The sequence below is a fragment of the Acomys minous genome, assembly GCF_964271855.1.
Source record: "Acomys minous genome assembly, chromosome: 14".
NCBI lineage: Eukaryota > Metazoa > Chordata > Mammalia > Rodentia > Muridae > Acomys > Acomys minous.
In genome coordinates, this window is record NC_140496.1 from 111377499 (window position 1) to 111401521 (window position 24023).

General features: G+C 40.6%; 1 protein-coding gene across 8 annotated transcripts in view; it reads right to left on the reverse strand.

Annotated features, from left to right (window-relative positions):
• Window positions 1–319: 319 nt before the first annotated feature.
• SRSF11 (serine and arginine rich splicing factor 11) overlaps window positions 320–24023 on the reverse strand; it is a 28456-nt gene continuing 4752 nt past the window's right edge. For 2 of the 8 annotated variants that reach the window (XM_084757066.1, XM_084757068.1), the window contains 13 exons: window positions 20680–20766; window positions 20144–20340; window positions 16066–16199; window positions 12215–12324; window positions 11252–11344; window positions 10695–10744; window positions 8714–8841; window positions 6646–6727; window positions 5003–5134; window positions 3222–3311; window positions 2212–2328; window positions 1745–1883; window positions 320–1643 (listed from right to left, as the gene is read on the reverse strand). In XM_084757066.1, the coding sequence (XP_084613192.1) occupies window positions 1449–1643; window positions 1745–1883; window positions 2212–2328; window positions 3222–3311; window positions 5003–5134; window positions 6646–6727; window positions 8714–8841; window positions 10695–10744; window positions 11252–11344; window positions 12215–12324; window positions 16066–16199; window positions 20144–20325 (1452 nt within the window). In that variant the 5' untranslated portion in view covers window positions 20326–20340; window positions 20680–20766 and the 3' untranslated portion in view covers window positions 320–1448. Of the gene's footprint in view, window positions 1644–1744; window positions 1884–2211; window positions 2329–3221; window positions 3312–5002; window positions 5135–6645; window positions 6728–8713; window positions 8842–10694; window positions 10745–11251; window positions 11345–12214; window positions 12325–12616; window positions 12725–16065; window positions 16200–20143; window positions 20341–20679; window positions 20767–24023 lie in introns of those variants that run through there. The other 6 variants (XM_084757062.1, XM_084757067.1, XM_084757065.1 and 3 more) reach the window with 5 other exon arrangements.

Below are 24023 nucleotides of genomic sequence, written 5' to 3' on the forward strand. Positions count from 1 at the left end.
ATTGTAATACAGTACAAACATGTGATCAGCAAGTCCCATATTATTTCAGAAAAGGCAAGCTTCTGTAACTTCACTGAAAATATAATTTACTAGGTATATAGGTGAAATCATATTTATCCTCAAGTTACTGTTGCATGGTGCCAGTTTTATATAATACACAAGTTAGACCATAGTGATAGAAGGTATTGATGACAATTCTGCTGGCATCTACCCTGAGGGGGTGGACTCCGTTTGGTTACTATGTTTCAACATGTAGACATGAGGTAACTGACATATATTCAACGTGTGAAGAAACAATGCAGTTCTACAGGAGCATGACTTGTGGGTTTAAGGGTTTTATTATCAAAGTCTTGTAAAACAATTTCAGAAACTGTACATCAACATGGCACAGACGGTAGCCTACTTTTGTTTTTTACTGCACAAAAGTGAAGCTTGTAACTCCTGTAACTAAGAAAACAGTCGCCTACCTACTCTGCATATCACATGGAATTGCTGTGCATAAGATACTACTGCAATCAAAGTAACACAAATTTATTGGTTTTGTACAACTTGAGATCAAATAAAAGTACATTATCAAGGAGATCTGTCATATTTTAAAAGCACATGAAGGTCAATTTAAAACGCACCACCACCACCTCCTCTTGTTCAACAGTGAGCTTTAAAAACTAATAAAAGTTGAAAACAGCAAATCAGGATGAGGTCATTTTTCTAGTGGTGGGCTGGATAAGCAGGTTGCGTTCACGGGTAGAGATGTGAAATAAATTATTGGAAAAGAACGTAAGTAGCTATGAAAAAGTGAACAACTTTAATTCAAAACATCATATTTTACAGCCAGTTTTATTTGAAAAAATTTCCTGTAATTTAAAGCCTACTTAGCCATCAAAAAAGGTTAGTGAGTATATAACCTTTGAAAATTAAACAAAGCCACAAAAATTTAGCCACAAGGCTCAAAAGGCTTATCTATCACAAATGCTTTTTTCCAGATGTAAGTCTAAGAATATTAATTTGTCATGTCAACAAACAAGACCATTAAGTGGGTCACCGTGTCAGAGGGTTTCATGACGTTTGGGGTAACATGCAATCAGTGCATTCCCTACATGGCTCTATCACGGCAAGGACTCAGACTCTAGAAATACTCTAAGTGAACGCACTGAGGGTCATACGACAGAGACAATCCATGCCTGCTGGAGATGCATGCAGCTGTTCATCTGTGTTAGAAGCAGCAGTTGCACAGCTGCTTGGTCACGCAAATGGATGTAACCATGGCAGTGCTGGTCACCCAGGTACCACTTTCTAAAAGCTTTTGCTATAAAGAACTAGAGGTCACAATTGGGTGTTCTGCAGCCATTGGTAATGTGCAGCTGTACACACCTAGGTGAGATGAACACACACAGCATGAGGGAGCACTGGGAATGACACCGAGGCCCATCTGCAGCTGGCGTCAGGGCTCAGTCACTCATGTCCATGTCTTCTTCGTGGTGATCATCCCCGTTCACTTTGGACTCTCGAAGGTCGCCCACCCCCTTCTCCACAGAGCACTCCTTTGTTTTAGGGGACACTGCTTCTGTTGGTCTCTTCTCCTCTTTCTTTTCCTTCTCACTGTCATAGCCTTGCTCCTCTTCATCATAATCCCGAGTCACCTGCTTTGCCGAGGAGAATGAAAAAAATAAGCTTCTTCAAAGGAAAAGGACTCATTAAAATAGCGGCAGCATCATGGCGGTAGCGCCCCAGCCTGCATACTTACTTTGACATCTTTGTCACTCTCGGACTTCCGTTCTCGCTCCTTCTCCTTGTCTTTGCTCCTCTTCTTTTTACTTGTTGATCGTTCCCTCTCATCTCTGCTTCTTTCTTTGTCCTTATCTTTCTTCTTCTCTTTTTTATGTCTAGAATGATAGTTAAAATATGCCTACATAAAAGCTGCTTTGTGGGAACTTCTGTCATCTTCATACCCACTCTGCTTAGATGTTGAGCTTAACCAAGTTCACCAGAAAGAACCCAAAGAGCCAAGTTTGAAACACTGGGCAATCAAAGTAAGAATCTACGCTAGATACAGGCCCACCCCAAGTGTACACTGAAAAACTAAAGAGAACAAATATTTTAATCCCCCACCCAAAATTACTGCATATGTAAAAAAAAAAAACCCTAACAGTTTAAAAACTTCATTACTTCAAGACAGTATGAATCACAGGCATAAACAATTGATACCCCTACCTCCGTGGGGACGGCGAGCGGGACGGCTTCCTCTTAGGAGACCTGGGCTTTTTAGGAGATCTTGTACCACTCCTGCTTCGCCGCCGTCTTCTCTCCCTAGAATCACAAATGTGCAAACTAGGCTTTAAAATATAGTGAGGTCCCACCAGCTCCACTAGGAGCTTCCATAGCCCAAGACTTACCTCTACAATACTGTTTTAGGTGACAACCACCTCAAGCTTAAGAAAAGACTAATGTAATAAGTAGAAGGAGTGGGTAAGGTATAAATCCCTTATCATATTTAAAGCAAAAATGACCTCTACTCTAGCACTCCTGAAGTATATTTACTTTCTTGGTGTTATTTTTTGAGATAGGGTCACATAATATAGTCTAGGTTAACCTTGAGCTTGGCATTCTACTGTCCTAGTTCCCCAAGGGCTGTGGTAATTAATGTGTGTGGTGGTTCTATTAAAAGGCAAAGGATCTAGTGCCACAGTTCTCTATGCCTCACTGGAATCAATGACAAACTATTCAAGGCCACCAAAGCTTAGTTTAGTTTTCTTCTCAAAGTTTTACAGTATCGGATCTCAAGCAAGTCTTTGATTTAACTTTTCTGTTTTTGAAAACTGGCACATTCACTTAAGGTAAATGGGTCACACAAATGCTGCCCCCAAGCATGTGTAAAGAACATCTGGTTGAAATGGAGTTAACGTTAAGAACACACATTCTATAGTTTGCCACATCACTTCTTTTCACTGTCATAACTTGAATGTAGGTGACTATAGTCTTAGAATGACACAGTAGCTAACGTGCCTCCCATTCCTGAGCATACACGTGTGTACAGTAAACATATTACAGTGACGTTACCCTAACAACCCAGGATGCTTTAGTGATCAAAATTTGGCTGTCTCAACCTCATTTTCTTAAGGCTGATATATCTGTCTGATCCTGGACCCTCTGTAGCTGCTGAAAGCACAGTCACATTCCTCCCTCAATGTGCCCCCCACGCCCCACAGGTGCTGCCGCCTTACCTGCTTGCACTCCGAGAGCGTCTGGCTGTGCTGTAGCTTTTTGGTGGAGTTTTGGAACGTTTTTTCTCTTTATCTTCTTTCTTTTTGTCTCTAAGAAACATAATAAAGTGTGAAGACTAACATTTCATTCAATGTAATCTTACCCTTGTGACAAATGGCATATCTGTAATAAAATAATTTCTTTAAGCTTCCCATTTTCCTGACAGTTCATCTAGAACTTATCTCCAATACTAAAGTGGCCTAAGTGCTGAGAAAGCATTTAGGATGCTGGCCAGTTTCTTGTGCTAGGTGGAGAGTTGAACAGGCTTTGCTGTTGCCGATTCCACATTTCCAAATTCTGTCTCCATGCAGAGGCCGACAGAGCACCACGGCCAACCACTCAGATCACCCCTTTCCTTCAATCACACATGCTGAGGAAGCCCCTATCTTGGACTCTCTTTTTCTGTTACTGCACACTCTGGGCAGGTGCAGCAATAGACAGGTGCTGTGCCCCCTGGAGGCCTTCCCAATACATTTCCCACAGCACACGCTCTCCTTGTCTCCTGCCTATTGCATCCTTCTCAGCAGCCACCCTCTGTTGCCCGGCAGCCTTTATCCCATCTCCTAAGGGGTCTAGTACACCTCTGCAAGTACACCATGTATTGTTAGTGTTTCAAGGCACAAGTGTGTGCTGGGTGACATATACTTGAGTTTGCACAACTATCACTTAACATCATTCCCTCTTGGGTGATGAGTCCCTGCTCTCAAGTAGAAAGTTCTTTCCTGCCAGTTAATGTACAACTCACCAGTGATAAACACTTGAAGGGTGGGACAAATGGGAACTACTGTTATTTTCAGTTATTCAAGACTAGACCACTGACAAAATAATTTGTCTCTGAATGAAAAGATGGGTTGTTTTTTAAAAGATACATCCTCTGTTCAACTGTTGGGCCATTTCTCTAGCCCCAAGACAAGTTGTGTTTGTATTTGGTTTTAGAGACAGAGTTTCTCCATGTAGCTATGGCTGTCCTGGAACTCAAAAGTCACGGAGATCTGCCTGCCTCTGCCTCCCAAGTGCTGGGAATGTGCCACCACTGCCTGGCAAGACTAATTTTTAAAAAAAAATGTATTTGTAAGTGGGGGAGAATATCACTTTCTTTTTCTTTTCTTACAAATTCTCAATTTAACTATTGATCAGATCACGGGACAAGAGACTTTCTCTAACATGGCTACATGTCCAAATCACAATCATCTTTCAGTACTGTTTACAACCACTGGTGATGACATGAAGCTGTCTGCTTACACACAACAAGGGACGTCTGGGAGTCCTGAACCCACAGTCACAGCAGTGGTTGAATAGAAAAGAGGAAAAGCCACACAGTAGGTGACAAGTGTAGCCAGAACAACTTATTACTAAGAAGTCACAAGTGGGTGGAGAGATGGCTCAGCAGCCAAGAGCACTGGTTGCTTCTGCAGAGGAACTGGGGTCAATTCTCACCATTCATACGGCTCACAACTACAGCAACTCTAGTTCCAGGGGCTGTGATTCCCTCTTTTGGCCTCTGTGCACAGACAGACATGCAGGCAAAACACCCATACGCACAAATAGTAAAAAACAAAACAAAACAAAACAATGTTAGACCTTCAGCTTGACAGGAGACAAGAAAACCAACAGCAGTATGCACAAGCCATAGTTCCTTTCCCAGTCAGTCCCCTCCGTGCCTCACCTATGCCGTAACAAGAAGCACAGCACTGAGGTCTCAGACCCGTGGCTGCTGCCTGTCTGTTGTGTACAAGTGTACCTGGCTTTGGATGTGCTCCTTGACCTTCTACCCCTCTCTCGGGAATGAGATCGCCTCCGTCTTGGACTTTTGGATCTCCTTCTACTCCTGGACTTGGAGTGTGACCGCCTTCTTGATCGGCTTCGTGACCGCCTAAAAATGTAATATATGGGCATAGGTGTAAAATGCACACTGTACCAATCTCAGAGGCATGAGGTACCAAGCACTGGAGAACAACTCCCCTCCTTCCAGCTGCAGCCACCACTCGGCCACAGCTATCTTCTAGACCGCAGGAGTTACTAATGTGCATGCATTTATGCTCGTGGATACAGTCTATACACATGTGTGTGCGCACTAAGTTTATGCTTGGTTTTCTGATGAAATCTGAGATGATATCAATGCCATTTTACAGCATTGGGTAGCAACCAGAAATCATATCACATTTGGGTAATCTATCAAACAATGATTATAATTAAAACTCTTTTTATTTTTTTAGTTGCACAGCCACGAGTCTAGGTTTGAAAACATTTGAGAATAAGGCTAATTATGATCAAAATACACTGTATGAAACTCTCAAAGAAAGCATATGTTGCCAAGCATGGCGATGTGGTCTTTAACTCTGGCACTTGGAGGAAGCAGGTGTCTCAAGGGCAGTCTGCTACACATTGTGAGTTCCAGGCCAGCCAAGGCTACATACTGAGACTGCACCTCAAAACAGCATGACACTGCCCTGCCCCCCAAGAAAACAGCAAAAGAACAACAAAAAGGGTAAACAATTTGAATATTAAGCTAACAGTTTAGATTGGTGAAGTACAACAAACCCTTGTTTGGGGAGCGCTAAGCTGCAAAGCTCTGTAAAATAAGACAGGTTAGCCATTATGACAATTTCAATTTTTAATACACTCAGCTATAACCTACATATCTAAAGCATACTGGCTTTATTTTATTTATTTATTTATTATTTAATGTTTTCAAGACAGGGTCTCTCTGTATAGCCTTGGCTGTCCTGGACTCAACTTTATAGACCAGGCTGGACTCAAACTCAGAGCTCCACCTGCCTCCGCCTGCCCAGTGCTGGGATTACAGGTGTGTGCCATCATGCCCAGCTTGGCTTTATGCTTTGGTTTGAATGCTAAAGACTCCTAAGTTTGGAGGAAGGCCTACTGTACTATAGAAAACCTTGTGTGCTCACAGAAAGGGTAAAACTAATGATGTCAGAGACGAGAACAGGGTTAGCCTAACTCCTGCTGTGCAGACAGCAGGACAACGGACAGTTACACGGTCAGATCTACAACGTAAGTGCACAAGTGCAGGTTCTTTTCATACAACCGGGACGTTTTAGTGCTTAAGTTCCAAAGCTTCCTACCAGTGCAGGGATGTTAGCCTGCTTTACCACCCCCCTCCCTTTTCCCTTTCTTTTTTTGAGACAGGGTAGCCTTGGCTGTACTGGACTCACTTTGTAGACCAGGCTGGCCTTGAACTCACAGCAATCTGCCTGCCTCTGCCTCCCGAGTGCTGGGATTAAAGGCTGCGCCACCACCACGCCTGGCTGCCTGCTTTACTCTTAAGTACGAGTCACCTGTCCACCTACCCCCTTCTGAGCAATGACTAATTAGTAGGCACAATTTATACAGGAGACACTCCTGACAGTCAAGAAATCTAACCTGTGTCTGGAGGATGAGGGGGTCCTCCTCCTCCTCGAGCGTGACCTTGACCTCGAATGTCTTCTCTTTTCTTCCTTCTTGTCTGGATTAAGAAGAAAGGGAACCTGTACTAAGACATGCTGAAGCAGAGGTGCACGTGCGAGACTCAGGGGCAGAAGGGCAGCCCTCCAGCTCTCACAGCACACATGACCAGTGAGCCACCTTGCTGCCTTCAGGGACTTTTCTCTTTATTTCAGCCTTTTGTAACACACCTTCAAATGCTGTAAGTGATCACCTTATATACAGACTCACCAGGTAAACTGCTTCAGTGATATGAATTACCTCAGCTTTCAGGAAATCCTATGGCAATCTGTATTTGCTCTCTTAAGGTTTCATTTGTTATATAGTTTTAAATGCTATGGAGGGCCCCAAGCATCACCATCATTCTTTGGTTTTCTGATTAGTTCTCTCCAGAAGGCTCTACTGAGGGTGTTTTTACAAATATACCTACAATTCAGATACTAACAGAAACATCTTCAAATCTTGGCCCAATGAAATATTCGTATAATACATGTCTGTGTGTATATATTTAGGGTACCAAGCACATTTTCCTTCTTTACCATGTAAGTATAATTTATGTCAAAATTTAAATCCAAAGCCATAACTCATTCTCCTGTCACTGTACCTCAATGACAGAGTCTGACTGACTTTCGGAAGCCAGCTTCCGATGCCATTTTCAGTGGTACACTTTCAGCAAAACAGTCTTACTTCAAACATACCCAATTTCTTTAACTCAGGGCCTAAAGGCATTGATCTTTTCACATGCTCACTCCCACCAAATACTGCCACCAATTCAGTTAGGTCATTTCATTATAGGCTTTAATATATAGTGATTGCTCAAAAAAATAAAAAATAAAAAAGCCATTATGACCATAGAATTCACTGTCATCCTAGCCTTAGTTTGTTCGTTTTGTTTGTTGGTTTTCCAGACAGGGTTTCCTCTGTGTAACTTTGGCTGTCCTGGACTTGCTTTGTAGACTTGCTGGCCTCGAACTCAAGAGATCTGCCAATCTCTGCCTTCCAGAGTGCTGGGATTACAGGTGTGTGCAATGCTACCTGGCTCAGCCTCAGTTTTGTTTTTTTTTTTTTAGATTTTATTTATTTATTTTATGTACATGTGCACATGCATGCCAGAAGAGGGCACCAGATTCCAGTTGTGAGCCACCATGTGGTTGCTGGGAATTGAACTCAGGACCTCTGGAAGAGCAGACAGTGCTCTTACCATCTCTCTCTCCAACCCTTCAGCCTCAGTTTTTAACACAAGCACTTATAGCATAAAAACTCTGGAGCTGGGCTGGAGAGATGGCTCCGAGGTTGGGAGCACTGACTGTTCTTCCAAGGGTCCTGAGTTCAATTCCCAGCAGCCACACTGTGGCTCACAACCACCTATAATGAGATCTTGTGTCTTCCCCTGGTGTGCAGGTGTACATGTAGGCAGGATACTGAATACATAATAAATAAATCTTTAAAAACAAACGAACAACAAAACAAAAACTCTGGAGCTGCACAAACCCAGCTGCTTATCTTAGACCCCTATTACTCACTTGATACCTTATCAGATTATATGCTCAAAGTATTTCCTATCAGTTCATTTTTATCAGTTTATTATTTATACTTTACAAGTTACTTCCCAAATAATAACATGTTCACTTCCTAAGGAATAAGATTAAAAAAAAAAAAAAAAAAAAGAAGAAGACTCCAACATTAAATTGGGAAAATGTGTTCATTACTAAAGATTACATATCCATAAACATACATACACTGGGATACAATTCATCTATCTAATCAACCTTAAAAAATAGTATGTCCAGAGCTAGTTTAGCGGTAGTATGCCTGCTTAGCATCCAAAACCTCTAAGTTCCCTCTTAGCAATTCCTATTACCACCCAGAGTATCTGACTGACACTCTTAATACATACATGATTTTTATGCATCTGAATATACAAAGTTTTATTCTATATGTAGGCTATTATTAGTGTTACCAAGAAATTCAGTTCAACATTCAAGGAAAATGTGTATAAGCATTTTACCTGGCTCAATAGCGGCAGAAATCAGGGACTGGGCCTCACGCACTCTCTTCATGGCTTCCTCTATTTCTTTACTAGAGGTGTCTGACTTCAAACTTGGTGACACAAGACCAGCAGCCACATGATTCAATCTAAAACAAGCATAGGAAATGGTTTAAAATGTAAACTTCTATTTCAAATAAACAAATACATTTCATAGATCATCTTTGTAAATAATCCTTAAAAGCAGGGACCAGGGGGCTCCCTTCACTCAGTGTCAGTGAAGTGCCACTTTCAATATCTGACAAGGATACGGAATAAGAAGATGCCTCCTTTATTTTGGTAGATGCTAGTAAAAGGAGAACATGCTGATGCTAAAGCTAACCTTCCATCGTCATGCTTAGAAATTCTCCACACCCACTTCTTGGGGGAAAGCATCATCTTTTAGACTGCAGATGGGGAGAAACTGAGGCAGTAGCCAACCGCTAACAAAATTACTCATGAAATACTGACCTTTAAAAAGGCTAAAGATCTGCCTTAAGTGGGTACATGTGCAAGGAGAAAGAAAAAAATAATAAAACAAAAGCAAAACCAAACCCAACAAACTCACCAGCCTTATTAACCTAGGAAGTGGGATGTCAGCAAGAACAGGCCCTTCAGATGACTCAGAAGGCAAACACTCTGGCTGCAAAGCCTCATGACTGTTAACCAACTCTTTAAAAATGTCCTAACCCACACACTCACACAGTAGCTTGTATGCATGCACAGGCCCCTGCTAAGTACATTAAAGAAAGAAAAATTAATTTTAAGAAAAGTGCTGGGTGTGGCGGTACACTCCTTAATCTTAGCACACAAGAGGCAAAAGTGAACGGATCTCTATGAGCTTGAGGCTAGTCTGATCTATCCAGCAAATATCAGGCCAACCAAGACTATATGAGACTCTGGCTCAAAAACAAACTCAAACAAAACAACAACAAAACAAAACAAAAAAAATCCAAAGCACCCACAAAGTAAGAGTGGGCAGAACAACCCATGATGCACTGGTGCTACTGATACGCTGGGCTGTGGGAATAGTAACCAACCAAATGAAACTGATCATGTCCTCTGCCATGTGCTCCCAATTAATTAGTAGCGACTTTGACCAACTCCAGGGGACATGGAATAAAGGTCCAATTTAGTTTACATAGGAAAAAGCCCCATGAATCCTTTACCACCAAGCAGGAGAGAATTCCAAGTTCTGGGCAAAAGCACCATGGTCGTGTTAAGTCACCTCACTGGTACTTCCTCCTCAGCCTTTTCCAATTCCCACAACTCCCAGGGCTCACACTCTGACCTAAAAATCAAAGTTTCTCTCTGTGGTCCCTTCCCTGACACCTCTATACTTTCCCACTTGAATGCACATACTGTGCTACAATGAAATACTGACTATAGAAAATGCTATGTGTATTTTATTTTTTCTTTCTTTCTTAGTCACTATATAGCCTTAGCAGGTCTAGAACGTAACTACACAGACCAAGGTGGCCTCAAACTCACAGAGACCTGCCTGTCTCTGTCCCTAGGTGTCGGGATTAAAAGTGTGCACCACCATGCCTGGGCTTTGATGTGTATTTTGTATGAATCATCAAAATACAATTTTCATGCTTTCAATATGTAACAAGCCACTTACAAGTATTAGGAAACACTCAAAACAAAACCCTTAATATTTGGGCTTATTTTTGGATTCCCCTTCTCATTTCTACAACGTAATACATAAAAATGTATTAAGAATATCCTAGAAATAGCCAACTTCTGTTAACAGTAACTGTTCTACAATGTAATATATAATGTATGTCCATAACAACAGTAACTGTTTTCAACTTGGTGTGGTAGTCTATGCCTGGAATGCCCATACTGGAAAGGTAAGGACAGGAGTTTGAGGCCAGGCTGGACCAAACAGTGAACACATGGCAGTGAAACTGTTCTCTTGACAATCACACAGAATATAGCCAAAGGAGAAAAAACTTACTTGGGGTCGACAGTACTCATAAGCTTCAGCAGCTGGTCTGCAGCAAGGGACTTAAAAAAAGTACAACGGGATATAAGTAACGGTATTTTACTTTTTTAAGTTTGTTGAAAAGTTCTAGGACAAACTGGCAACCTATAACAAGTGCAATGCCCTGTGTACATGCATGGCAAACAGGTAAAATGTAAGCTAAAAATCCTAACAGCAGGTGACTTTGTGGCTACGGCTGTGGAAGAAGAGAGAAGCAAATTATCAAGAATGAGTCTGAGCAACCCTGGTTTAAGGGGTCAGCTCTTAAAGGAAAAAAAAAAAAATCCCGGAACTCCTTAGAATTATACAACATCTCAAAAAAACAACTTTGAGAAACAAAATATTCTCTAAATGTGTGAAAGATTAAGGATTGATATAATTCAGTGGTCATTTAAATCTCTTTCAAACAAGTTAATAGAATAAAAAAAAGTACTACAAGCAGCTAATCCTTGCTATGAAATACAAACTAAAATTTAGTGAAATAATCCCCTATGAAAACAAGTTTACAGATGAAAGGTAGTGAGATATACCTGAGAGTTCAAGTTTGTTCCTGGAAGCCCAAGAGCAGCAAGGGCAGGATCAAGAGCTGGAGCTCCCAACGCAGCCAGGGGAACAGCGCCAATCTGAAACAGTCAAGGTTTTCCTATATAAAATTTCCTTAACTTTCTATATTGGGGTAACAGTAACTTTTTCATTTATGCAGGCTATGTGTGTCCTGTTGCAACCACTCAATGGTATACAATTACTGCTATGGCTTAAATTCTTCTATATACAATGTATCTAAACAAGACATAACCATGCCCCAGTAAAAATGTATCAACAGAAATGAAGGTGTGGTCTATAGTTAGTTCCTCACACCTGTGTATATGATGGTCAGCTTTTCATTCCTTACAAAACATCACCACTCATTACAAGAAAAACAGACTTTTCAACAGTCTTAACTGCTCACTGCATCTTCGACGCATACCTGCTGTTCTGTTTGGCTCTGTACTATGCAGATGAAAGATTCCTGGGAATACTTTTCTTTTGGCTGCTGTCATGTATGCTGCCTACTGACTGCTTGTTGTCTGGACACTGAGGGAGAGGCTTCTTTTGGGAGCCTGTGTGTACTCTCCTCTCAGTGAGTTTTAGCACTATCTCCAAGAAACATTCAGCCACACTTTCAAAGTGCAAATCTCAGCATTAAGTCCTCTGCTCAAAATGTTTCTATGATCTTGTTCTGCAGTCCTGTTCCTGACTGGGATTACTACTCAGTCACTAGATGTGTAGTGACCTTCTCCTGTTCCCTAACTATCCCTTGTTTCCAATTACATTACCAAGATCCTGCTTTCTTCCTTACAGAATTTTTAATTAAACCACAATTAAATCAACACAAACATGTAAAGTCTTACAGAGGCAGTTTGACTTTCCATACACCCAAACTCAGCCATTGTCAATCACTACCTCACAACACTAGATATGCCCGCATCTTCAGAAGTCAATGGCATAAATACCTGGGTGAGTGGGTTAGGGGTGGGCAGGAGTCCTCCACCAGGCAGAAGACCTGCCACTGCATTAGCTGGTGCCAACAGAGACAAAGCCTTAGTCTCATCAGGAATAACTCCTGCAGAGAAACATCCTGGCATGAGAACACACCCTCTCGTAAGACAGAAAACACACAAAAACACCCAGAAAATGTCTCCCTGATACACCACCTGAGTTTGTTGAAAAGTACTTATGTTGGCTAAAATATAAAGTTTGATCTCTATGATTATTTATCATTAATTTTATGTCAGAATGAAACTTCAATGTGTGAAAATTTGTTTCCTTTTTCTCTACAATGGTTAAGTTTCTAGAGTAAAAAAAATAGCACAATACACACTACTGTTTTGTTAACACTGCCAAGATTTCATCACCTGTACTCGATTTTTAAGTCATGAACCAAACGTAAGCAAGCACAGTCGGTTCTCCAGGGGTGTGCTCTCAACTTTCAAAAGCTGTTTTATGAACAACGACTCGTGTCGGCTGCTTCACTATAAAGCACACAGAAAAATCAAGATACACAAGACAAAAAAAGTTTGATTTAGGGGTTAATAATATGGTACAGTTACTATGATTTTCTTTACACCTACCATACAAACTTCGTAAAAATTAAAAGAAGGAAAGTACGTAGAGGAAATATTCTGTTGGAATCAAGAGTAGGGCTTTTGCTGACTCATGACATGAATGTTTCTGAAGGTCTCTGAATACACAGGGGAAGTGTGTGTGTAGGGGGAATAGAGGGGAGAGGGAGGTACAGAAAGAGAAAGGGGCGGGGAAGAGAGGAGGAGGGAGGGGCAGTGGGAGGGAAAGATAGATAGATCGATAGATAGATATAGAGAATAGGTAAAACATGGCACATTCCTTACCTGTACAGTAAATGCTTTAGGTTCCAATATGTGCCATGCTAACCATATCAAAAAATGTTGCTATGGTAGTGTCAGTTCAATATCTAACTTGTCCAAAACTCCTTAAACCCAAAACCACATGTATGCCTGCTTTTAAAGCCTAATCTGTGTATTCAGATAAATTCTAAAGGTCCTAAGACAAATTATTTATGTAGACAATTTAAATTCTATCCAACAGCAAAAGCCCTATACAGATGGATTAATCTGTTAATGTGCCCAAGCCCCCAAAATGAGAGTTCAATAATACAATTAAACTACATAATTGCAAATACCAGTAGTATTTCTGTAATACATATTAAGAAACTGCATCTCATCATAAAACATACAATATGTACAGGGCACTTAAGAGAAACTGGATAAGCTGCAGAAGAAAACTGTTGGGTGGTATTTTCAGCAGGGCCTGGTATATAGTTCAGGCTGAACCAGGGAAAAGAACTGTAAAACACAACAACAAAAAAGAAAAACCACTGTTAAATAAAGGTAATGGTTCCTTCCACCTACACTGAGAAGTGCCGATAATATAAACAAATGTATACTACACAGCACTGCTATCTTGCTTGTGTCAGAGCTGTCATCAATTTAGATACCGAGAGTTATGGAGGGAAGGGGAGAAGATCATTTGGATACAGGGCATTAATGCATCAATATTAACAAACCTACAAAGATAAAGGGATAATTTTGCATGCAAAATTATGTCTCAAGAGGATATATTAAGTATCAGTATCTTATTCAAATTAGTGCACTTGCAACATTTCTGGCAAACTAAAATCCTCTTGAATTTACTGTGAGACACCTGAGAGAAGATCTGCATCCATTAAAAAAATCATGCATCTGATCCTCTGATTAAAAAAGGACTAAAAACAAAACTACAATTTAAAAATAGCAATGAGGCCCCTCACCAGTTAATTTTCATGCGTCAAGAGTATTTTTTTTACTGCTGCTTTGATAGAACCATGAAATACTGCATGAATGTGTAGAAATGAAAGAAAGAAACAGACAAAAGAAACAAACATTAACCAAGGAACCTAGATGCCCCCAAATCCATTACTACTAAGAGCACCTTCCATATATATGCAGCTATCTCTATGTTTACCAAGTGAGACTATTCTTACCGTATACTTTTGGTCTATTGCTCTAACACACTGACCAAGAGCCAACACCAAAGTGTTAAGGGCTAAAACCAGACTGAATGGCGACAAAGGGATTGAATATATCAGTTTACTTGTGGAAATAACATTAATATAGCACATCATACCACAAATTAAATGCAGCAAAAACAGATCTGAACTAAGTATTTCTATAGCTCTACATATACTCCCCAAGACCTCACTTTCAAAAACACATCTACAAAAATTACTATGGCTTAAAATAGTTATAAAACCCCAGATATATGATATACTATATTCTACCCCAGGCTCATTGCATTTATGGCTAACTGAAACCCTCTGTACATTACTCACATGGCATGACAGTCTCAAGACCTACTGTCTACTTTACTCATCCTGACTTGAGTTCTCTGTTGGTGCAAGGTGGTGGTTAAGTCTTACTTACAAGAGGCACACTGAAATAAAAGGAAGTGCTTATCCAAAATACACTAAATCAGCTTCTTTCTTTCTGTCTTTCCTTTTATAGAAACATTGTTACTGGCCTCACATCTCACATATCTTAATATATTGTTACTAAAATAGCATGCCTTAACTCATCTCTTCTTTAGAAAAACCAGAGGCAATTCTCTATGATAAGACATTTTTGCAACTTTTACAAAGTATGGTGGCAAATCTTCACATTTGTCTTCAGTTATCTAAGAAGCATCTACAAAGCAACAATTACAAGATACTGCTTCCACTAACTAGTTTATTAAAGGAAGGGGAAAGCATGTCAATCCTGGACAGTATATTATTAAGTCAAAATTCAGTAGGTATATCATGTTAATGATTTCCTCAAGAAAGATTTATAGTTACCAAAAGCAAACCAAGCAGCAGTTCACTGGGAATAAGCTAACTGTAAAATATGCCTTAGGAAAGTTTTACAAAATGGCATTAAAATAGTGCTGTCCTGTCAGTGGCTTTTTTAGATCCAAAAACCTGCTCATTTTTTTTTCCTGTCAATTACTTTAACAGCCTAAAACGTAAAAAGAGAGAAAATGCAGTTAACAAATGGTGACAGCAGGAAAACACTTGGGGGCTCGAGTGCTCGCTGGGTTAGTTAGTGTCTAGAGCCTGCAGCTGCAGAGCACCCACTGTGTCCAGCCATCTGGGAGGGTTTTGCCTTCTCCACTACAAAAGTCACACACACAACAGAGAGAAGAGTTCATTATTTTGAGATATTCTAGAAAATATAACAAGAACAAGAAAATCTGGCATAAAAACAAACACACAGTGCCCATCTGGCACCTAAACTATAGGAAATCTTAAAACTTTTACAAAAACTAAAATTATTGTAACCCTTGGTATACTGGAATATAGTGTGGGCTGTTTTTGTTTATTTTCTTTTAAGTTAGGAGTGAGAGAATCAAGGACGTAAGACTGACTTAGCTACTGATTTTGAAATTAAAAGCATCATGCATGTATCTGAAGGTTTCTGTGTGAGAGTGACAAGGTATGAACCGTTTACCTTTGGGACTTCTTAATAATACTTGACATGAATATATCTCAGAGTTTCAATTAGGAACTCAGTTTTAATAAGCTTAAGAACATTTTAAAGATAGCAAAGAGTTAATTACCTTATAAAACAAACCTGATTTCTGAAGTTTTAGAATATGAAAAAAACAAATCTCCAAGTAAGAATTATGGAGTACAGTATAACAAGGGTTTCAAATGAATGCTGGAGTCTAACAGGAATGATGCTTACTCTACAGCTACACTGCGGCCCATGGCCAGGCAGGGGTGCCCACATAGGTAGTGAAACAAAGCACAAACCTTCGGCATACGGTACGACTATCAAAGCTCTGTCAACGAACACAGTGTTTGTCAGATGCTGCGCCACAACTGCTGAGTCTGGATCATGGAACTTAACAAAGCAGACACGAGAGGAGACTGGCAAGGGCGAGTCACTAAAAGATAAACAAATAAGATTGGAGAAAAATAGTATTGGCTACAACACATATGCACCACCAAAAGGACAATGCTCAGGTAAAAATACATAGATGCGCATGTTTATTTTAACCAATTGAAGAGAGAATGTCTTGCAGGATCTGATGACCTAACAGAATGAGACGCAGAGCAGATATACTCCTATAACCACCACTTAAATTATAACACATCAGTTTAAAAACTGTTTAAGTCAGAGACAATATATCATTTAAGAGACTGCACACACGTGCTTGTGTTGCTCAAACTGATCCACATCCTTAGTTGCAATACCAACTGTTTTTAAACACAAGTGACAGTTCTGGCTTAGAAAGTTTTCATTATAGATAATTCCTCAGTGTAAAAACGATTTAAGAAATGTTTACTTCATAGGTAAAATACCATAGGAAAGTACATCTAAGCAGGCACAATGGTACAAGCCTGTAATTGCCAGCACCCAGGAAGCTGGAACAGAAACTTTAAGTTCCAGACCAGCTTAGGCTATACTGAAACCTTGTCTCAAAACAACAAACCAAGCCAAAAAACAAACCAAAGCAAAACAAACAGCATCTATTTAATGTAGCTTTTGATATCATTGAGCAGTCTTGACCTCAGTAATAAACTGATTCTACACCCTGACCCGACATCTGTATAATACATAAGAATTCTTAAGCAACAAGGCTTGGTTTGACGCTCCTTCAGAAAAAAGAAAAAAAAATTAAGCATTCACACCTCCTTCTCATACTACCCTTCAGTAAGAGCACATTGCTTCCATAGACAAACAAGTGCTATGGCAGTCAAAGATGATAATGAATAGGCTTTTAAAAGATATAATGGGCCAATTTCTAGCGTAAAGGCAAGGGCTGGTTCCTAGACCTAGACCACAAGTTACTTGAATACTAGTTTTCTGAAACTAACAATTTCACAGTCTTTGGCTGTGAGAAAACTATTGGTGGGGAAATCTTTCCAGGCTCCCTGACAACACAGCATCAGTGAAATCAAGATGTCTGACAATGCAACCCTTCCTTCTCCTTTAATTTTTCCTGACATGTGAAAATGAACTCAGGGTAGAGAACCAATCAACAAGGCAACCGCATACACAAGTCTGAGCGCTCAATGTTTCTAAAAGGTAAGGACTTCTTTTTGAGACAGAGTATTAGGTAAGCTCAGGCTAGTCTTCCGGGACCCCTGACCCTCCTGCCTCTACCTTCCTGGTGCTGAGATTATGTGGCTCAATTAACATATATATTTTTAAAAATGTGTCTAGAATTTGAGAAAAAATTCAATCAGTGAAAAGAATGTTCTAGCATGAACATTCAGGCATCTGTTTTGTTTTTTCCTGTTATTAATTTTAAAAAACTATTAAATTTAAAAAGCCCTTCAAAATGGCATTACCCTCTGTTCTTAAACCCCAATAGAACAATATCTTAGGAAATTATAGGCCTTTGTTAACACTGGTTACTGTTCAATTTGGGAAAACAAAAGAAAACAAAACAACAAAAAGCAAAACCAGTTCTTAGGATGGGAAAATGGCTGAATGGTTAAAAGCACTTGTTGCAGAGGACCCAAGTTCGATTCCCAGCAATCCCATGGCACTTAAGACAGTCTGTGATTCCAGTTCGCGGGGGCCCAGTGCCCTCGCCTAGCCTCTGCCGACACAGGCACACACACGGTACAGACACACAGTCAGGCCAAGCACTTATATGCAGGAATCTTTTTTAAAATAAAAAAAATTCTTGAAACACAAAAGGTTTTTTAATTTTAATTTTTTGAAAATCATAAAACCCTGGCTTCAAGGTAACTACTTCCTACTTACCAAACACATTTACACAAGTATCTTTACTTCAAAGAAGCAAGAAAAAAGACTTCCCTGATGCTTCTGTCTGCTGACAAAGTATCTTCTAGTACGCACACAGAAAACTGTGACTCCTGGCATTCACCAAGAGCCCATGAATTAAACTCCCAGTCCCAGAAGGGACTTCATTCGTAAGATCCCCCTATTCATGGCCATTCAAGTGTAAGAATTCGTGATTTAGGCCATCACTTTTGTCTTTTAACTCTACCTGAGTACTGTCAGTCATTTCTAAGGAGAAGAGTTTTGAGCATATATATAAAGTTATCTTTGAAACTCAAAAGGCAGTACAGGTAAAGTGAGTAACATTCACTTGAGAACAATTTTATTGACTTCACTTGCTTCTTTCTAATTATATACCGGAATATACAAGTTCTCATTAAAGCACATTGTTCTTGAAAAGTAAATTTAATTCTTCCCTAACCCTTGTATAAAGCTGTTTATAAGAACATTAAATTATCCATGTTTAGTCTGTGGAAGTGTATAATGAATAAACTTCTGACTACGACAGTAGCCTTCAAGTACAGTAAAACAGACATGTTTCACTGGGATCATGTCCTAGATAAGCATTCTATTGTGAAACTCCTATAAAACTAAGTATTTTATTACCTACTTCAACAATGATACAGTGAAGACCATGCCTATAATCACAGCACCCGGGAAGCTAAAGCAAGAGGATTCTGATTTGAGGTCAGCATAGGCTACATTAACCCTCCTCTCAGGAAGCAGTTCCCTAACCTGAAGTGTTTTAGTATATGTATATGAGACATACATTCTCTAAAATGCAATGCCAATGAACTCAAGAATCTCAGTCAATGCAGGCCAGGAGGGCTGAACTGAGCCGGTGAATTAATGACAGCTGCTGTGCTACAGTTGTTATATGTAGTGAGAAGGACCCCAGAACACCTTAAAACCTTAACTTCTCTAATTATTCCGCTTGTGAAAGATTTACCCATGTCACCATGAAAAGTGCACACTCAAGTCCATTACAACCTCTTTTAAGGTATTGTCTGCCAACTAGGTCAACAACAACAACAACAACAACAACAACAAAACAACCAACAATACAATATCTACTTCTTATCTTTTATAACACATAATAGAATTGCTTTGGAGAATAAACAAAGCATTTTAAAGTGAGTGGGTAATCTGCAGGACGAGAAAGTCATGTCATAATTAATTCAAGCACATTAGTTTTGGGCGCAATCTGAAGGGCTGGAGGGTGAAGAACAGAGAGCAATGGTGTCTGTTTTCCCCTTTCATTTCCAAAGCCGAGACTCTGCTCTAATCTTCGCATGTCAAGCACTAACAGTTATGTGAAGATATTTCAAGTAGGAAGTCATGAACATGTAATAATTAACACATAGGCCAAATGGTCAGCTTCAGCATAACTAGTGATTACACGCACAATATAAGACTGCTTTGAATTTGTTTGGTAGTGTTTACTCCCGTTTTCACTAAACTTCAAAATCCTTCCTAGAGAGTTCACAATTATATCAAATGTGCATTTTCAACTTATCTTTATTACTTCTTTATTCTTTACAGTGAATACACTCATTCAGTATTATTGCAATTAAAAACCATTTTCAAAACAAGATAAAAAACACATAAAATCTAATTCAAATTTCAACATTCTGAAAAATACCTTCACGATTAATTATCAATCTGTAAATTACTTAAACAACACAGCTATGATGAATTTCTGAACTATATATACAAATTTAGCATACAGGACCACAGTCGTCTGTCAAAGGGATAAGTGATCTCTGATGTTCTTCCCTAGTCCAAAATCACCTAAGAGCAATCCACCAAGTGAACATTACAGCAACAATTTCATTGTTGGATTAGTCTTTCTTTTAAAGGGGGATTTAACCAAAACACTAAGTGCCCAAAGCAAAATGATGATGTAAATAACGTCAAGGGAAAAAACATCCCTGAAACTCCACTCAGGCGTTCATCCCCGGCCTGCGGCCTGGCGGGCCCGCGATCTCCCACGCTAGGCTCCGGCGGACCGCGCGCCTCGCCTCGCCTCGCCTCACCGGAAGGGCCGCGGGCCCGCAGCGCCCCGGTACTCACTCCGGCGGGAAGAGGCGCAGCTCGTCGATCTTGCCCAGAAAGCCGAAGAGTGTCCGCATCTGCTCGGAGCTCGCGCTCGGGGACACGTTGGTCACCTGGATCACCTCCGTGCCGCCGCCTGGCCCGCCGCTGGGACCCGGGCCTTGGCCCGGCGCGCTGGGGACCACGGCCGTGTTGCTCATGGCGCGGGCTGCCTCCTGCTCAACACATGAAACATAAGACAGTGAGAGCGCGCGGCACCGGCCGCCGGCCGCACACAAACGGCCGCCGACCTCGCGCAGCGCCGCCGGCCCACAATGCCATGCGCCCGCCCGCGCATGCGCCCAGAGCACGGAAGTACGCGTCCAGTTCGCGCTCCAGCAGCTATGTCGCCTGCGCCCACCCGGCTGCGCCACCTCATACTTGGTTCCTGCATACGCCACACAGCAGCAGAAGCATTTTCAGGCATAATCCCTCCACCTGGCCACTGAAACCTCCAGCAAAGACAGTTAACACAAACGCCGTGGCGCTCTGTACGCGCATGAACTTTAGCTTACCTTCACAAGAGTTTTATAGTTCTTCAATATGTTACAGTATATGGTCAGCAGTTTGAAATACACCTGCTTTAACACGCGTATTCTTCACTACAAAAACAAAACAAAAACCCCTGCCTCATATCTTCAGCTTCATCCGAACTGTTCACGGTCTCCAACATAAAGACACAACAACTACTTTTTCAATCTATGCTCTAACACAAGCCTCTTAGTTCCCTCATCGCATCTCACTGCCACCACAGGTACAGCCTACTCTGCTAGTAACAGCACTGCTTTTATTTGTTATAGAGACGACTTCCCTCAAGGCTGCCAAGACCTAGCACAAAGTCTGAAACAAAGTTACTGTCCAGTGAGCTCCGAATACTCAACACTTTATCCTACAGGGTACACTAACTTACTTGACTAAAAACATCTGAGAATTAAAATAAAACCTCACATTTTACATCGAGGCTTGCAAATTTCTATACTGGCAAATAATTCTTGGTCAGTACTGGACTGGCTTGCTAGGTGACTTAGTTCTTAAGAACAGAAGGGAGGAGCTGATTAATGTGCCTCATCAGAGTTAGAAAGCACGATCACTCATCAATGCATCTTCCAAGATAGTGTCAAGTGGTTCTCGCTGCATCAGAGGTAACAATCGCTGCTACTCACAGATTCTCACAGCTCAGTGCAGGAGTGCACCCACTGTACCACACATGCTATAATACTCAATGACAGAACAATGAGCACCATGACAAGAGTTCAAGCCTGTCTCCTGTTTTTCAATATTATTAAACAAAAAATTTAATAAATTTATTTATTGTGTATGTGTGTGCCATGGTGTCCCCGTGGAAGTCGGAGGAAGACGGCCGAAGTCAGTTTCTCCTTCCACCATGTGGGTCCCCGATCACACTCGAGTCACAGCCTCCATTCTACACTTTTCTCTGTTTGCTGTTTTGCAATGAAAACTACAGACTTAAATAAAGAAAGTTCTGTGATAAAATATTTGTAAATTGATGCTGTTTGATGCAGAGACTAGCAAAGGGTAATTTTATGTGAGTATTTTCAAACATTTAGTAGTTGCAAAATAAAAAGCAGTAACTTCAGGAAGATTAGCTTAACTACACTGCAATTTAAAATCCACTGTTCTCCTGCTCAATCAAATAAACAACTGAATAATAATTTTGACTATTGCCATAGATCTACTAAGTCGAATAAGCAATGAAATATTTAGCACTGTTAATGACTTTCACAGAAACAATATATAGCTAAGAGCACATGACAAAAATACTAAGACAAACAGCAAGTGTATCCAATCTATGCCAGTGTAACTGATTTTAAGATCTGTCAAATAAGACAAAAAGTAATACAGATTCTGGAAACAGGCAAGAGATTCTTTCTTCTTCACCATTTCCCCAATATCATAAAAGGCACCCCAAACTCACAAAGTTCTCCAAATAGCATGTGTCTGCTATATTCCAGGGATTTCTGAGGTGCCAGAAGTAAAACAGGAGGAGGATAGCCAATGTTCCCAATTTACTGGAATTGCAGGTCTATGACAAATGCTCCGTAGGCAAACATGAAGATGTAAGGAGCATATGTACTCATAAGGCAGAATCTGTTCAGATAGCAGAGCACACCGTAACAGACTGACATTTGTCTTGTGATTTTCTCATTTTAAAGACCTTCCAGGAATGTCCAGCTCTCATGCTTTAAGTAAGTGTATGATTTTATGTTGGGCCACATTCATAATTATGTAAGGGTACATGCAGACCACAGGTTAGACACAACTACCCCTAGAAGTATGAAGATTTCAAGAACTAACCATAAAGACGTCATTAACCCATCTTTTCAGGCAAGTTAGGGAAGACTGATTTTTGAGAGTGTCTCCCTTGCTCACGCTGGTCTGAAACACACTGTGCAGCAGAGAAAGACCTGCCTCCACCTCCTCGTGATGAGAGCACAGCGTACACTTAGAGATGAAGATCAAAATGCCAGTCCCTGCTGGGCTGTTTTTTGAGACAAGGTTCTCAGACTGTAGTCCAGGCTGGTCTTGAACTTTAAGAAATTCTCTTGCTCTAGCATTCCAAATGCTGAGAGTATAGGCATAAATCACTACATCCTGAATGACAAATATCAATCAAAACTGGAAGGAAAAAAAAAGGTCTTGTTAAGTCTTGTCCTAAGATGCAAAACCCAAACCAAACAAAAGTAAGTAAAGCACAGGGGCAGGCAGGCAGATCTTGTGAGTTCAATGCCAGCCTGGTGTTCAGAGGGAGTTTCAGGACAGCTAGGGCTACAAAGAGAAACCCTGTCTGGGGGGTGAGGGGGAGATGGGCGGGGAGTAAAGCAACTGGTTTAATTATGTGTGTGTATGTGTGTGTGTGTGTGTGTGTGTGTGTGTGTGTGTGTGTGTGTGTGAGAGAGAGAGAGAGAGAGAGAGAGAGAGAGAGAGAGAGAGAGAGAGAGAGAGAGATGTGTATGTTTTATGTGTGCAGGTCAGAATATGATACTGGGTGTCTTTTTTCAACTGCTTTCTAGCCCCCCTCCCAATTTGGCCTTTAAAGGCATTTTAATGACAAAGGCAAGTTGGAAGCCTAGTCACACTAGTCACAGGGATGAGCACATTCAGAAATGCCTGCCTCAGTTATTTGAAGTCCGTGTGAATGCACAGTGTGCATCTGTGGGGGCACATGGACACATACACAACAGGTTATCTCCGATACAGACACGGCATCAGTGTCTCTGTACACCTTATTGTACCTCACTGTGTCTTGGAGGTCACCTTCAACACTAGTCAGCTGGCCAGCAATCTCCAGAGTGTTTCCTGTTTCCACTCCCCAGTGCTGGGGATCCAGACAAGAACTTCCCAGAATGAGCCATCTCCCTAAAGCTTTTATTCCATTGTTGTCTGGCAGTTACTTGTCATAATTCTGTAAAACTTTTTAAACACTAGAAAAGTCTAGTGATTAGTCTCAGAATTCCTCTATTATCTGGCAAAATCTTCCCATTTTGAAAACATTATCCTGGGGTAATGCTATTTTATTGTTTACATGGAAAAGCTAATTTATATAGCATATTTGATTTTTATTTTACATTTTTACATGGTATTGTAAACTTTTTACTATAAAGATTATGCACTTAATGTTAAAACCTTAAGCTATATGAATGCTGTCCAAAGTTGACAATATCTATAAACCATTAAGTGATAGTAAAGACACCCCCTCTTTGCTGCACTGTCAACAGGGGAGATTTGGGGTGTCCATCTGTCAGCATACTTGTAGATAACTGCTAACAAACAGCTCTGATACACTGACACTATGTCTGCAAGAAATTCTTTTAAGAAAACTTTGTTTTAATGTGTTTTT